General features: G+C 37.9%; 2 protein-coding genes across 4 annotated transcripts; one reads left to right on the top strand and one right to left on the bottom strand.

Moving 5' to 3' along the window:
• Window positions 1–199: 199 nt before the first annotated feature.
• On the top strand, window positions 200–4773 carry LOC112180172 (protein PLASTID TRANSCRIPTIONALLY ACTIVE 10). Of its 2 annotated transcripts, none has more exons than XM_040511251.1 (12): window positions 200–1004; window positions 1093–1152; window positions 1252–1281; window positions 1518–1591; window positions 1863–1944; window positions 2090–2163; window positions 2295–2361; window positions 2576–2668; window positions 2806–2982; window positions 3060–3110; window positions 3754–3905; window positions 4072–4237. In XM_040511251.1, exons 1-12 carry the CDS (start codon window positions 249–251, stop codon window positions 4121–4123), a joined length of 1668 nt encoding a protein of 555 aa, XP_040367185.1. In that variant the 5' UTR covers window positions 200–248; the 3' UTR covers window positions 4124–4237. The 2 variants fall into 2 exon arrangements, with proteins under 2 accessions (XP_040367185.1, XP_024174444.1); XM_024318676.2 differs by having other exon boundaries at window positions 201–1004; window positions 4118–4773.
• Window positions 4774–12849: 8076 nt separating this feature from the next.
• LOC112178751 (3-oxoacyl-[acyl-carrier-protein] reductase 4) lies at window positions 12850–16027 on the bottom strand. Of its 2 annotated transcripts, XM_024316963.2 has the most exons (11): window positions 15477–15996; window positions 15230–15372; window positions 15084–15137; window positions 14736–14816; window positions 14602–14647; window positions 14421–14515; window positions 14297–14329; window positions 14073–14207; window positions 13732–13825; window positions 13237–13319; window positions 12850–13132 (listed from the first exon to the last, which is right to left on the bottom strand). In XM_024316963.2, exons 1-11 carry the CDS (start codon window positions 15637–15639, stop codon window positions 13100–13102), a joined length of 960 nt encoding a protein of 319 aa, XP_024172731.1. In that variant the 5' UTR covers window positions 15640–15996; the 3' UTR covers window positions 12850–13099. The 2 variants fall into 2 exon arrangements, with proteins under 2 accessions (XP_024172731.1, XP_040367667.1); XM_040511733.1 differs by lacking the exons at window positions 12850–13132; window positions 13237–13319 and adding an exon at window positions 13328–13470 and having other exon boundaries at window positions 15477–16027.
• Window positions 16028–16068: the final 41 nt, after the last annotated feature.

Here is a 16068-nt window from a genome sequence, read left to right as displayed (position 1 = left end):
AACCAATTTAGGTTGAATGAACATTGTGCAAGTTCAAGATCTTATAAACTTGCATAAGAAGATCATTAACCCTGAAGAGAGCCGAGATTGGCAGACAGCATAGAAAGAATTACAGCAGCGACGCACCAGATCGAAACCCAACATGAGAAAGAAAAAAAAAAGAAAAAAACAAAAAATAGAAATTACTTTATCCACTCACCAGTTTCACTCTGAGAGCTTAGGACACACTCAACTTCACTCTCACAGTGATGCAACTCCTCCAAACCCCTCACCAATTCCTCTTCACCTTCCCTCCACCTAAAACCCTAAACCCTTCTCCCCACTCCAAACCCCAACCTCCCAAATGGACCATTCCTTATCTCTTCCCCCTCACCCATTCCCCTCCCACCAACCCCTTCAAACCCAAAGCCTTGAGCTCCGACGAGTTCCCAGTCGACGAGACCTTCCTCCAGAACTTCGGCCCAAAGGACAAGGAAACCGAAGACGAGGCCCGCAAGCGAAACTGGGTCGAGCGCGGCTGGGCCCCCTGGGAGGAGGTCCTCACCCCCGAGGCCGACTTCGCGCGCAAATCCCTCAACGAAGGCGAAGAGGTCGCCCTCCAGTCCCCCGAGGCCATCGAGGCCTTCAAGATGCTCCGGCCGAGTTACCGGAAGAAGAAGATGGAGGAGATGGGGCTGACGGAGGACGACTACTACCGGAAACAGTTCGAGATTAAGGGGAATATTCCGGAGCCGTTGGAGACGGTCTGGGCCTGCCCGCTGGTGGTGAGACAGGTGCCGCCGAGGGATTGGCCGCCGAGGGATTGGGAGGTGGATAAGGAGGAGCTGGAGTATATAAGAGGAGCTCATAAGTTGCAAGCAGTGAGGGTAAAGTTGAGTGATTTGGAGAGTGGGGTTAAAGTGGAAAATGATGAGCTGTGTTTGGATAGGTATAAGGTGTTTTTGAAGCAGTATAAGGAGTGGGTCGCCGCGAATAAGGATCGATTGGAGGAGGAGTCTTATAAGGTTTGTCAAGAGGGGAGATTGCATTGCTGTTTTCCGAATTTAAGACGATATCTTTTCTGTAATTGCATTGTTTTTTTCTGAAATGTAGTATGACCAAGATTACCATCCGGGAAGGAGGAAGAGAGGCAAGGACTACAAAGAGGGCATGGTATGATGGATTGTGATTTTTTTCTTTCTTTCTTTCTCATCATTCTGTATGATGTGAATGCCCCAAATGTGTTGACATTGGTTTTCATTTGCTGTGCAGTATGAACTTCCGTTTTATTACCCCGGACAAGTAAGTTGTTGTGCTTATCTTTTATATCTTATACCTTGTGTTTCTGGAAATGAAATCTTGAACATCGTATCCAAAGAATGCTGATTGCTTAGGTCCTCATCCATATGGCATACTTGTGTTTCATTTAGTACGCTATGCTTACTGTGTTGTACGGTTGAGAAAGAACTGTAGAGGATGTGTCTTTGGTCGCAAGAGATACAGTGGCTGATGTTACAGTGGGAATATGTGTAATGCAGATCTGTGAAGGAAAAGTGACATCTATACATCTGTATCAAGGAGCATTTGTGGACATCGGAGGTGTATATGATGGGTTAGTATCATGCGCTATGTTCGTCTTTTTTAGTTTTACTGAAGTTTTTGTAACTTGAAATTTATATTCATTGCCAGGAGCCATATCTTTAGTTTCTTGAGGGGGCAAATCGACTAATTTCAGTAATGTTATAGTGGGTTGCCGTACATTGATACTATCAGATTTAACTAATCTAGAGTTGAAAAGAAAATAATTTTTTTCATTTGTACAGGAGTTGAAAGCCGACTTATTTCAATGCAAAAATAGGTTGATGAGTATTAATGTCTTTCAGGTGGGTTCCTATAAAAAATAACGACTGGTACTGGATCCGCCATCACATAAAAGTTGGTATGCGTGTCATGGTTGAAATTCTGGTAAGTGCTGTGCTCCAATTTCTCTCTTTCTCTTTTGTTTTATTTACTTTGTTTTCTCTTTCTTATGGATTGATGGTAACTTACTATTGATCAGGTAGTGTTATATTTCTTGTGGGTATTATCTTACTATATTTTTCTTGTGCAGGCAAAACGAGATCCTTATCGCTTTCGGTTTCCAATTGAATTGCGTTTTGTCTATCCGAATATAGACCACCTTATGTATGTATTCCTAGTTTCTTACGCACTTATGCTCTATACCATCCATTCATTTCTCTTTTAGGATAATCCTAGGATGATATTCTAATCAAGTTTGTTTCTTCTTAATCACAAAATTGCTTCCACACTTCCAGCTTTAACAGGTTTGACTTTCCACCAATATTTCATCATGATGAAGATACTAATCCAGATGAATTACGGGTATGTGCTTCTTCCTCTTTAATGTTTCATTTTTCCTACCTTTTTCCCTAGTATGCCCACCATTAGTTCTTTATTGCAACAATTGTTTGGGGGGAGGGGGGTGGGTTCATTCTTATGTTACTTATTTTCCCTGCTTTCAGTCATTTCTTACAGTTTTTACCGTCTAATATAAGCACATGCTTATGGTTTTGGTATGCCCTGTTTCACTTCTCAGCGTGATTGTGGAAGACCTCCTGTGCCCAGGAAGGATCCAAAAGATAAGCCCGTAGAGGAACCTTTATTGTCAAATCACCCTTATGTTGATAAGGTAAATCTTTGAGATCTGAAGTATCTATGTGCCATAATTCATTCATGTCCATGAAATACTTTGTTCCTGTTATGAGTGTAATTTCACTTGTCTTGTGACCACTGTGATTCTTGACTTGCCTTGTTGGATTTATGCAGTTGTGGCAGATACATGTTGCTGAACAGATGATTTTGGATGATGTGGAGGCTAATCCTGGGAAATATAAAGACAAAAAACTATCAGAGTTAACTGATACTGAAGATTTGAATGAAGAAAATAGTATTGAATATTCAAAAGCTTATTATAAGAAAGCCTTAGTACCAAAAGTGATTCTGGTGAGCACTTCTCTTTTGGGCATTGTATTCGGTTCTATGCTGTGGCACTTACTTTCTGTTGTCATATTTGTTTGCAGAAAACAAGCGTTAAAGAACTTGACCTGGAGGCTGCCTTTGCTGAGCGTCAGGTCAGCTGCATACATTTGTATCTCGAGTCCTTAAGTTTTCTGATCACCTTTTGGTTTTCAGCTTTTGTTTGTCCGGTTTGTTCTATGGTGGTTCATGTCAAGAATGGACGTTGCACCTTTTTTGATGAATCATGCTAGAAAATTCGTTCAAACATAATTTCAATCGATTGCTCTGGGCCAAAATCTTGATGTCATCACATGTCTAACTTATAAAACTGCTCCTTGAGAGTATGGATAACTGACCTGCAAAAGTTTGATAAGTCAGGATTGTTAGAACAGGTCAGTTTTTCTATATACGGTAGTTTGGTATTCAGCCTCAATCCATCTTGTTGTCGTGCCCGGTCTCATTTCCTCTTTCACGTCTTTATACATAAAACACATGTTTTGCGAATATGCTGTCATTTTATCCAACTTGATATGAAAAGGTCAGTCTGGTTAGTAAGCAGCTCCTGCAATTTCTGATTACCAGTGATGATCTTGAAATGGAAAATAAAATGAGTTTCTTTTTTTGGGTAATGTTTTAGTTGACCAAAGTAAAAATGTTAACACCAGCCTGAAGAAATAGTAGTGCAGGCTAGGGAAATAATAATAATAATTTTAGCAATGATATTAATATTTCCCATTTGTTTCTTTTCTCCTGTAGCTACGTAACACACTAAGAAGGGAGACAGAAGAGAGAGGAGAGGAATACAAAGTTACCAAAATGAGGCGCAATGTTGAGATGGACGAGTATGACTTCTTACATTGGCGTCGATCATTGGAGGAAAGAGAAGCTTTGATCAGAGATATAAGCTGGTAAAGTTCTATATGTTTTTGATGCTATGTAATTTCATCTATATACAAGTTTTACTTTCATTGTTCTACTACTGTTTAGGTCAATCAGTACTTTCCCGTCCCCATTGTGGATATATGAGTGTCACCCATGTTGGACCTCTATTGAACTTGAATATTTTGATTTCATTTACACACTGAACCTGCATGCTAAAACTGTAAGGTTTTTCCTACAGCCGTAAGGCTCTTGGTCTACCACTGGAAGAGCCGGGGAGGTATGTGGAAGACAGCTATTTTGGAAAGGATCAATATGACCCGGACAACGCTCTATACCGGTATGACTACTGGGGAGAACCGAAAAACTCAGAGAAGAGCAAGCAAGAACGGCTGACAGATGCTCACAACAAAGCTATTGTTGGAAAGAGTACCGTGTGGTATGAAATGTCATATGACGATTGCATCAAACAGCGGATGCAAAGAGAAGCCAAGGGGATAAAACCAAGAGAATATGAGGAGGAAGATACAAACACAGGTGACGATGATGAAGACGATGACGACGACTTTGATTTCAGCTTCTTGAATGAAACTGTTGATATGACCTCCCAGCCCCATGTTAATGGGACAGAATCTCCTACAATTTCCGATGAGGGCATATTTGAGGATTAAGTATCTAATGGTACATGGCTCAAGTGAAGCATTGTATCTTTTATCTGTATAGTAAAGTGACTTGAAAGAGAGGCAGAGTTGCGGAGGGCAAATCCAATATTTGTTGCTAGGACTAGGATACAGCATAACTTCCTTTTGTTTTGATCTTTTGAAGAATCTGGATTAGGTGTTTACTTCCTATATAAGATGTCGAGGAAATTAAAATAAAGGGTCTGCTTCTGGTCTATTAATGTACTAATTCTGGCTTTTGGCAACGAAAATTTGTCGGCATTTATAGGAATTAATCCATGAAGCATATATAAAGATCTTGATCTGCTCTAGCACTACGGATCGTTTTATGTCCCTTTGGGAGGCTGCATTGAGAAAAAATAAAAACTCAAAACAATGGAGAAGAAGAGCGTGGAGTGCTATATGTGCATTCAATTTAAGGACCATCTTAACCGGGTGAATCGTGACAAGCTCGAGCGAAAGAAAGAACCTGAGTTGGAACTAGTGGCTGATTATCGGGCGGAGGGTTTTCCCCTTGGAATGTGTCCCTTCTTGGACATATCAGGTAAAAAGTATATGGTTGGGGAAGAAAGGACTCGTAAGATACCTGACATTGAGTATGATTGGGGAGAAAGGACTCGAAAGATACCCCAATGCTAAGTATCGACTTGATTGGGAAGTATTCAAACCCTCCGATGCCCTCAATTCTCATGTTTTTGTTTTGGATCCCTTTGATGGAAAGATCACTATTGATCGTAGTTTTCCCAAAGCAAATGCAGCAAAGACCAATTCAACCAAAATCTGCATTCGTACACACGTCACTTTTTTTCTTCACAAATCACAAAATCTGCATTCACAAACTGAATAGCAACCAGTTCAACTAAAAGTCCAAAACTGAAAATCAACCAAAACTGAAATCTGCATTCTAAAAATTGAATATACCAACCAGTCCAGCCAACAGAGTAACCAAGCAAACTGAAAATCTACCAAAATTAGAACAGAGCAAATGAAGAAACAACAAACACATAAAGATTCAAAAGAGCAGTCAGTTTATGATTCCCAATTGAATCAAATGTGAAAATGTAAATCATAGAACAAATTGTCAAAAGTTGCTAAACCTCACCTTTATGGCGTATGTGGACACAAACTCCATATCTTGCAATCACAATATCCATCAAATACCAAATTGAGAAAATCTTCCCACATTGAACAAGTTTAGAATTTAGCCGCTGTAAGCTCTTGTGACCTTTTTTAGAAAGCTAAAGTATACGGGGGAAAAAAAAATGACTTGGTCAAAGGAATGCTATAAAGTAGATAATTAAATTTAAAAGATAGAATCCTTACCTGATTTATATTAAAATGACGTATAGCGTCTTTACTGAATCGTATAAAGCCTGATGGTGTAGATTGATACTTTGAATGACCCCCACAGTTAAAATACTTCAGTTGTTTGTATTCTGGATAATTAACTGCAACATTTTTCTTCCACATGGTATTCTGCCTCTGAGTACTATTGGCAACAATATTATTAATACAGTCCCCTAAAGTCGGTTGGCATCCGGAAAAATTTGATTGAAGATCAGTGTAGAGCCGCCACCCACATCTTTCTTCCGGATGCACCAATTTAAAGGGACGTTTCAAATAAAATGCAAATTGGTTGCTGTAATAATAGAGGGAAAAACCATAATGACTAACTAGCATTGTATAACAAGAGAAATGAATAACAATAGTGATAACCGAAAACAATTACCAAGAACATTTCTTCTTCAGTTGAATAAAATGCATAGCCTCGGCAGCTTCGTATCCATTAAGGTTTGGTAGGTGTGGGGTGAAAATCTCTCCTACTATATCCCAAACTTTTTCATGATCCTCCATCGTTGCAATTTCAATAGCTGGATTCGACATATTTTGTAGAGACTGAGCACCGACCATCCCAAGCTTCGCACGCAAACCTCCCTTACTATTTTTCACCAAGAATATATTGCTCGTACTGATGTTTCCATGACTCATCTTAAACTTGTTGTGAAGTTCTTCTACTCCTTGCACAATGTCACTGTCAAGAAAGAATAAAAAGAACATAAAAAACAAAGCACCGTTTATTAATCTTAAACACTGCCAAGATAATTAAATTAAAATTCAATATGAAACTTACTCGATGAATCCAAAAACTGTCAACTTCTGTTGTATTATGTTATCGTAGTTAACCACCAGCCATGACTGGAGTGTACACTCGAATCTCTCGTATACATGATAAGTACGCTCCTTATAATCATAGCGACAAATCATCCGCAATACATACTTGCTCGGCTAAAAAACTGCAAAATTTTCTCCATCAGATAGTCCCCTGGATGCAACTATTTTGCCGGCACACTTGAACTGTTGCTCATAACTGTCTGCTTTATCTTTTATATGGCACTTACGATACTCTCCCTCTATATAATTTCCGACTCGAACAATTTCGAAGGTAGATTGCAATTCAATGCATGGCGGTTGTGTGTCATCCTGAAAACAGAGATCAGAAACAAAAGGATTTTTAAAAAGGTCCTTAAAAAATTGGGGAGAAATTTATGGCTCTAATCGTAGTTTATAAGAAATGGACCTGATTGAGCCTGATGGTGTAGATTGACCCCCACAGTTAAAATACTTCAGTTGTTTGTATTCTGGATAATTAGCTGCAACATTTTTCTTCCACATGGTATTCTGCCTCTGAGTACTATTGGCAGCAATATTATTAATACAGTCCCCTAAAGTCGGTTGGCATCCGGAAAAATTTGATTGAAGATCAGTGTAGAGCCGACACCCACATCTTTCTTCCGGATGCACCAATTTAAAGGGATGTTTCAAATAAAATGCAAATTGGTTGCTGTAATAATAGAGGGAAAAACCATAATTACTAACTAGCATTGTATAACAAGAGAAATGAATAACAATAGTGATAACCGAAAACAATTACCAAGAACATTTCTTCTTCAGTTGAATAAAATGCATAGCCTCGGCAGCTTCGTATCCATTAAGGTTTGGTAGGTGTGGGGTGAAAATCTCTCCTACTATATCCCAAACTTTTTCATGATCCTCCATCGTTGCAATTTCAATAGCTGGATTCGACATATTTTGTAGAGACTGAGCACCGACTATCCCAAGTTTCGCACGCAAACCTCCCTTACTATTTTTCACCAAGAATATATTGCTCGTACTGATGTTTCCATGACTCACCTTAAACTTGTTGTGAAGTTCTTCTACTCCTTGCACAATGTCACTGTCAAGAAAGAATAAAAAGAACATAAAAAACAAAGCACCGTTTATTAATCTTAAACACTGCCAAGATAATTAAATTAAAATTCAATATGAAACTTACTCGATGAATCCAAAAACTGTCAACTTCTGTTGTATTATGCTATCGTAGTTAATCACCAGCCATGACTGGAGTGGACACTCGAATCTCTCGTATACGTGATAAGTACGCTCCTTATAATCACAGCGACAAATCATCCGCAATACATACTTGTTCGGCTAAAAAAACTGCAAAATTTTATCCATCAGATAGTCTCCTGGATGCAACTATTTTGCCGGCACACTCGAACTGTTGCTCATAACTGTCTGCTTTATCTTTTATATGGCATTTACAATATTCTCCCCGTTGCTCAGAACTGTCTGCTTTATCTTTTATATGGCACTTACGATACTCTCCCTCTATATAATTTCCGACTCGAACAATTTCGAAGGTAGATTGCAATTCAGTGCGTGGCGGTTGTGTGTCATCCTGGCAACTTTAGTCTAGCTTTCTTTTTATGGTCTATTCCAACTGGTTGAACTATCTTATCATCAATTTGATGACATTGATTCACAGTATGTTTTTTTTTCCTTCACAATCCAAAAGAAGATTAAAACCCCTAAATTAAACGTTGAAGAGTATCCACAGATTCTATTCTCCATGAGGTAAGTACAACATGGAAGAAAATAGGAAAACAAAAGTTGCAGGAAAAACAATGCAAAATCTCTTGTCATGCGAATCCAACTTTACAATGGGTTCTCCACACATTCCACATATTTTTTGTCACCATCAGGAATTAGATTTCATTTATCTATCCTGGTCTCCAACAACCCTCTTGATGATGCTGTCAAATAGAAGGTCTGGCCCTCAAATCTGTATTCTCTCAGCCTATGAAAACCCATATGGTTTCTCCGGCTAGAGAATAGGCTGATATTTTCAACTCCACTCTTCAAAATAACATTGCTTTTAAGTTTAGTTGTCTCCACTTTTACCAAGTATAATTATGTTCGAACAATTTTGGCTAAAGGTGAGCCAACGCGCATTTAAGTTGGACCTTTACCTTTAAATTGCTGAAACCATCTGTCGAATACTCTTGATTGAATCTATTCTTGTCGAAAAAGAAAAAGACTTGCTTCTCATGCCATTTGGCTAAGATTCGCAATATGTTAATCTTCATCTATACGAGGAGAACTATAAGCTTCCAATGCTTTATGATTAGAGAATTTTGCTGGATGCTTTCGTCACACATGAATGCAAATTCACAATAGTTTCATATGTCTTCTGTTGTTCAAACAATAGTTTCAATGTTTCATGTTTCAATATGCATAATTTTCCATCCAAAAAAAAAAAACTGCATGTGATTGTTAAATAGTTTCATATGTCTTCTGTTGTTCAAACAATAGTTTCATGTTTCAATATGCATAATTTTTCATCCAAAAAAAAAAACTGCATGTGATTGGTTCTCTTGTGATGTAAAATCTAATGCATGTAGATGTTCAAATAGTAAATCTTTACCAACACATACCATTGTTATAGTGATCTTAGCCGAAAATACAACTTGATAGATATTTTAGTTTTTTATAGTATTACATATATATGGTCTGGTTCTAACTTGAATTAGTTTTTGTTGCCTTAATCCTTTTCTGTTTGACACAATGCATTCTTAATACCAATTTGATAGATATTTTAGTTTTTATTGCTTTCATCCATTTTGACTTTTGCCTACATTTTGTTTGACTTTGTTCTGTCATGTAACTATTTATTAATTTTCTCTTAGGTATGTTGTGACTAAGATTGAGCATAAGGGCAAGTGCAAACATGAGACAGATAGCATGAAACATGACACAAAGAAGTAAATTATTATTAAGTAGGTTGATTGTCTAATTTTAATAATTTTTGTCTTATTACTATTGGGATGTACTTTTAAATCTGGCGTTCGAGTGCTTTAATATTGTTGAAAATAGGTCTGAGACTCTGGCTGCGGTTTCATAATTATTACAACCATCCTCAATCAATGCAGAATCTTGTTACTAATATTATTATTATTTTGTGGTTGGGTGAAAGATTTATTTGCCCATTTTTAAGCATTCTTCTATTTCAACATGGATGAACCCACCAAAGGCAGCCATTTTTAATCCCCAACTCGTTCTCATCCTTTGGTAGATTCATTTATGTTGAAACAAATGAGTGTCTTCAGAGTGTGAAAATAAATCTTTTGGCCAACAATAATACTTTGAAACATAAGAGTGGCTTCAAAGTATACAAATAAAAATATTTTGGTCAACCACAAGGTTTCTAATATGTTTACAAGAATGTTTAGTTGAATTAAGAACAAAGATAAAATTAATCATCTCAAAATGTCATTCTTGACTCGTTCTTCCTCTTGTCTTGTCTCTTTACTCGTCAAATCCAACCAAAATTTCATATGCCTCTTAGTATTTGATTGGATTCTTCACGTTCTGTCAACGCCTATAAAAGATCAGTAGAACTTGATCAATGCCAACAACAACTTCAAAATAGAATGGTGAATGTTTTCTATTTGAGGGAAGAAGATAAAGAAAAGAAAGTGGATGACCGCCAAATGTGGATTGTCTGACCATGCAAGTGTGGATTATCATTAGAATGATAACATAAGCAGCATGCATGAAAATTGCAAAATCTGAAACTACATTTGGGGGTTCAGGAGCATCCATTGTGGGTACGGAAAACTATCAAGAAGATGTCATCACGAAAAACTATCAAAGATCCATGATGATGTCTGTCGCTGCCTTACAAATCCAAACTATGGAATATGAGGATTCACAATGGGTGGTTATTTGGAAGGTCATGAGTATGTCTGAAAAAATTGAGAGCTTATAGATTGACGACTCAAAGCTCAGTACTTCAAGAATCCGTGCAGGTATGAATACCAAACATATTTCGTGGGTGATATAGAATGCAACATTGGGTCTTTGATAGGATGATGCATGACGTGGCCAACTGTGGCTTATATTTTAACCACTCAAGAGATGCTTCCGAGATAGGGTTTTTTTTTCACCCTTAACCCACCCCACCCTAGATGCTTCTGAGATAGTTAGTTTTTCTACTTATTAAAAGTTGATATGCGTCATGAGAATGCTTGCATATGACTGAACTGCTTACTTTTGCGATGAGTTCCTAGACATAGCAGAATCCATTGCCATCTAAATTCTAGAGCACTTCATGGAAGCAATCTAAAATTTGTACCATGAGACATACCTAACCAACAAAGATAGATTTGTGAAGGCTGCTCGACAAAGCTGCATAAAGGAAACTCCCAGTAATGGTCGGGAGCATTGATTGTATGCACTAACAGTGTAAAAAATGTCCCACCGGATGGCTAGGGCCTCATACAATATTTAGATTTGGCAAGAAGCATCTTGGAGGCAGTGGCCTCGTATGATAGTTAGCTTTGGCAAGAAGCATTTTCATTGTGCCTCCAAGATTCCTCTCTTTTTTTCATTTTCTCTAAGAGAAAAAAATTAAAGAACAAGAAGATTGGTGAGTAAATAATAAATTTTAGAAGAGATGGAGGATGTTTGGTGTGAAGAGTTGGGAAATAATGCAATGGTCTTTATAGAATTTCTCAAAAATTACTGTTCCAACATGTAGATCTTTTTTCTTCATTTTTTGGGATAAGATTTGAATTAATAGGCCTTGATCTAATATTAGCCGTCAAACTATTATTTTTTTGCTCATATCTAGGCCTTGATTTAATGCGCTAACAGAGCCAATCTTCCTGAAAATGCATGGCGTCTCCTTTTAGAATCCTTACAAACTATCTCCTCTAATACGCTCTATAGTCTATACCTAAAGCAAAACTCTTGAACATGCTAACAGATCAAAGTGTAATAAGTAGAGCTACAGACTGAGTAAGTAAGATCATCAAGAACAGCGTAATCTAATTGAATGAGATCTTCCTCTAAAAAGGGGACAATTCGGTCTCTAGCTGAAGGAAAACAAAAGTTTGATATCACACACAGCACAAACTTCACTTGTACATTTCTACTTCAATTCCTAATACTAGTAAATATCTTAATAGGGATTAGGAACAACTCATTTTCGCCCCCTTTCCATCTTTCTCCCACTTGTTTTCTCCAGTTCCTTCTCATCGAGCGGACACTATTGTTTGGCATTACAAAAAAATGGTGCCTACACATTCCAGTCAGGTTGTTGGTAAAGAAAACAAGACAGAAACTTGTGGAAGATTTTCTGATATTACTTCATTGAGAAAAAACTGGTTACAAACTTTATCCCATATAGACACAAAGAAAAGGGACAACCCAACCATAACTATCTAAACAACTCTAACAACTGAGGTCAGCTATTAACAGTAAAAGGTGTTGCTAACATCAGTGAACAGAAACAACCATACTGCAACCATATTTCCAACTGAGGTAAGGTATTAACAGTAAAAGGTAATGCTAACATCAGTGAACAGAAACAACCATACTGCGACCATACTTCTAATAGTTGGCTAGCTGCAGATTTAAAGCAGGTGTCACAAAGAACACTTGAAAGTAGTAGCAGCAGGGAGCAGTCAAATAGGACGGTCTGGGATTCAATTTGGAAACTGAATGTTGCCAATAAAGTGAAGTTGTTTTTATGGAGGGGTTGTCACAATTTTCTGCCTTGTGGGTGGAGACGGCAACAAGCTCTGTCTCATTTTGTCAGGAAGAATTGGAAAACCTACATGGTCTTTAGGTGTGGCAATCTTTGATGTGCAACTTTGCCAAGGCCTGTTCTTTGATCATGGTCAAGGGGAAAACTTCTACTACAAGAGTACACTAGTCATCATCAATTCGATGACATTGATTCACAGAAATGCAATCTTCATCCATATGAGAACTACAAGTTTTCAATGCTTTATGATTATAGAGAATTGCAGGATGATTTTGTGATGTACAATGGAAACTAAAGAAATGCAACGTTGTTACGAGTTGTAAAATTTTACTGTATTTTTGATTTTTTTTTTTTCCTTAATAAATTGATATACTGTAGTAGCATATCATATAAGCATATAGATTTTCAATGAACGTCCAACCCCAACTTCATATTACACAAAATAAGATCTATTAAATTCTGTTCATTTGCGTGGTTCGTAAGTGGTAAGAAAAAAATATTAACAGCCCTTTTATGTTGTCTAAAGTCTAAACCAAAAGAAAACTACAGTAACCTTTCTACTTTGTATTCAGTTACTGGTAGAAACTATGGAATTCAAACAAAGCTCTTCTTCATTCTAAACCATCTGCATCGGGGTGCCGGTCTCAGCTTATCACATCACCATTCCTCCATCAATGGTCAACACCTACAAAAGATCAGAACTTCATATCAATGCCAACAGCAACTTAAACATAGAATTGCAACTTTCTTATTTAAAGATGGCACATAGTATATTTCAAATGAATTTACCTGTCCAGTAATGTAACCAGCAGCAGGATTAAGAGCCAGGAATTCCACCAGTCCAGCAACTTCTTCAGGTTGACCATATCGCCCTGTAAGAATATCAACTTGGATAAGCATTGTCTATAATTTATAATTCAGTCTTCGAACTCATGGATTTCAGTTGAGGTGAACAAAGAAGATATAGGGGAATAGGGATCCATATTTCAATCATCTTAGAGCAGATTGCAACAGAAGTACAATCTGTGAAACACCAGATACTGTTATTAGTTTATTACTTTCTACTGAGCCAATCCTCATAATGAGAAGAGTTGGCTGACACTGACAACAGTCCCAAGAAAATGGGACAAATGTACAGATATTAGAATTCATTTCATGCAGACCAAACAGAATCAAAAATCTACAAATATCAAGTTCTCACTTAACGAATGAAAACATGTAATTTCTTATTAATGATGCACATAATAATGCTTCAATAACTGGAAACTAACTAGTTGTTCTCACCTAAGGGGATGGACCCAATGATTTTCTTTTCTATGTCTTCTCCCAGCTTGGCAGTCATATCAGACGCAATAAATCCAGGAGCTACAGCATTGACCTATGGAAAAAAGAATATAGTTAGATAGTTGCTTCAGCCCATCGTGTATGAGTGGAAACTATTTGCATATTAAAAACGTTTTGAAACCGGAACAGCATAACAACTGTCAAGTGCAATGCAGTGTTAATCCAATTCCGTTGTCTTGCCACAGCAATGCACAAGGCTCTAAGATCTTCCCAAGAAAACATCCTTAAAAAACAAAAACAAAAAATTCAAAAGAGTAAAAGCTTGAATCAGATGTACATACATTGATGTTCCTGCTTGAATATTCTTTTGCAACACTCTTTGTGAAGCCAATTACCCCTGCTTTTGCAGCGCTGTAGTTGGCTTGTCCAACATTGCCAACAAGACCAACAACAGATGCTATATTGATAATTCTTCCCTGCAATATGATGAATGGACTAAGATAATCGAGAAGCAAAATCAAGATTTCACACAGAAAGCAAAAGGAAAGGAAACAACTGTAATTACCTTTCTTTGTTTCATCATAACTTTGGCTGCAGCCTACAAAAACCACGAATCACTAGTTAAAGAATTGTATACTGTAGCTAGCAAACTACAATTACTGAATAAAAATATTCCCCAATATAGGTACCTGTGTGCATAAAAATACACCAGTAAGATTCAAATCAATAACCTCCTGCCATTGGGATTTTTTCATTCTCATCAACAAGCCATCCCGTGTTATTCCTGAATAGGTTAGCAAAAGAGTCAGTTGAAAAAGAAATGAAGAACACAACAAGATCCCATAACACAAGTAGTAATTTGATGCTAACCTGCATTGTTAACCAAGACATCAACTGTTCCCCACGCATCAACCACCTGTAATCATTTGACTAAAATGAAGTCGTGCTGAAATGCAATAAAAAACAAAACTATTAGCCAAATGATTGATGCTACATTTGCTTACGGTTTTAATCATTGCTGCTACATCTTCTTCTTTTGAAACATCACCCCCAAACGTCAGAGCTTGACCACCTGATTCCTCAATCTACAGAATACAACATGTGAGTTCAAAGTATTCACTACATGGAATCTCCTCTAAGACACGATAGCTACTTGTTGGTGTGTTATTCGACACTACGCATATAAATCAAAGAACTTGAGCGTAGCTCCCAGAATCCCCACATTTCTAAAGTAATGTAAAAAACGTAACATTTAACTAAACATTTCAAGTCTGAAGTGGTCTCTACATGTTCATACATTCAAATCATAAGGAATTTGCGGCGCTCTATGATTACATTACAAAGAAAGGTACCTCCTTGGAAACTTGTTCGGCTTCCTTATATGACCTTGCATAGTTTACAAGCACCTGTTAACATTGAAAATGCAGCATGAGTGTCTGACTACTCAAAGAACACAATGCATTACGACGATGAAGACAATGATGATGAAGAGAGAGACCTTACAACCAGATTTTCCGAAAGCGAGGGCAACAGCCTTGCCAATTCCTCTAGAAGCTCCGGTGACAATAACCACAGGAGCCTCCACTTTCGGAGCTGTAGCAGCGCTCAGTGACTCCACGGCGACAGACTGAGCCCTAATTCCTGCAATTTGATTCCATTAATTTCACTCGGTCCATCACTATCTTCACGATTCTTGTAATTAAGAACTTATGATCTACAGGAAAACGAAAATGCGATCCGTTTACCTGAGCCAGAGGACGAAGAAACTGAGTTCGAGTATCGCGCCGGGACGGCCTGACGGAGTCGGAGTCCGGCGAGAAGCGGATAGGGACGGCGGCTCGGGTGAGACAATTGGCGGGAGAGGCGCGCCGGAGTTCCGACGGCGTTAAAGGCGATCGTGGCCGCCATTGAGAACCTGCGAATGGATGGAGCAGAAGAAGACGAGAGAAAGCCGAGAAAGGTCGCCAGCAGAAGAATCGCAGTGAGATAACAGACTCTGCGCTACTCTGCTCTTTGGCGTTCCAGAGGGTAATGCTTTGTGTGTGAGGACGACAAAAACGACGTTCCGTTTTTGGAAGTCCTGCTTTCATGACCACACGACATTTCGCTTTTGTAATTCTACACAGTCCCCGCTTGCGATTCTGTGCTCGGTCGGTCGTATTTATTTTTTATTTGAATTTAGATTTAAAGATGTTAAAAAAAAACATAACACAAATAAAAGATTCGTTATTCTCCACTTTTAAATTTAAATTTAACGATGATACTTGAGCATAATTAAATACTGAAAATTTCTTAAATCTAAATTCAAGTACAAAGTATTAGAGCATGGCATTGAAG

This window comes from Rosa chinensis, chromosome 7 (genome assembly GCF_002994745.2).
Source record: "Rosa chinensis cultivar Old Blush chromosome 7, RchiOBHm-V2, whole genome shotgun sequence".
NCBI lineage: Eukaryota > Viridiplantae > Streptophyta > Magnoliopsida > Rosales > Rosaceae > Rosa > Rosa chinensis.
This window is presented reverse-complemented; position numbering and strand designations above follow the sequence as displayed.

Excerpts from the sequence above, each read along its gene's own strand:
- LOC112180172 (XM_024318676.2), top strand. The coding sequence starts at position 249 with ATGCAACTCCTCCAAACCCCTCACCAATTCCTCTTCACCTTCCCTCCA. Across the intron at positions 1,945-2,089 it reads GTGTCATGGTTGAAATTCTG|GCAAAACGAGATCCTTATCG; the intron begins GTAAGTGCTGTG and ends TTTCTTGTGCAG. Across the intron at positions 2,983-3,059 it reads TAGTACCAAAAGTGATTCTG|AAAACAAGCGTTAAAGAACT; the intron begins GTGAGCACTTCT and ends ATTTGTTTGCAG.
- LOC112178751 (XM_024316963.2), bottom strand. The coding sequence starts at position 15,639 with ATGGCGGCCACGATCGCCTTTAACGCCGTCGGAACTCCGGCGCGCCTC. Across the intron at positions 14,516-14,601 it reads TGTCTTGGTTAACAATGCAG|GAATAACACGGGATGGCTTG; the intron begins GTTAGCATCAAA and ends TAACCTATTCAG. Across the intron at positions 14,330-14,420 it reads GTGTATTTTTATGCACACAG|GCTGCAGCCAAAGTTATGAT; the intron begins GTACCTATATTG and ends TGGTTTTTGTAG.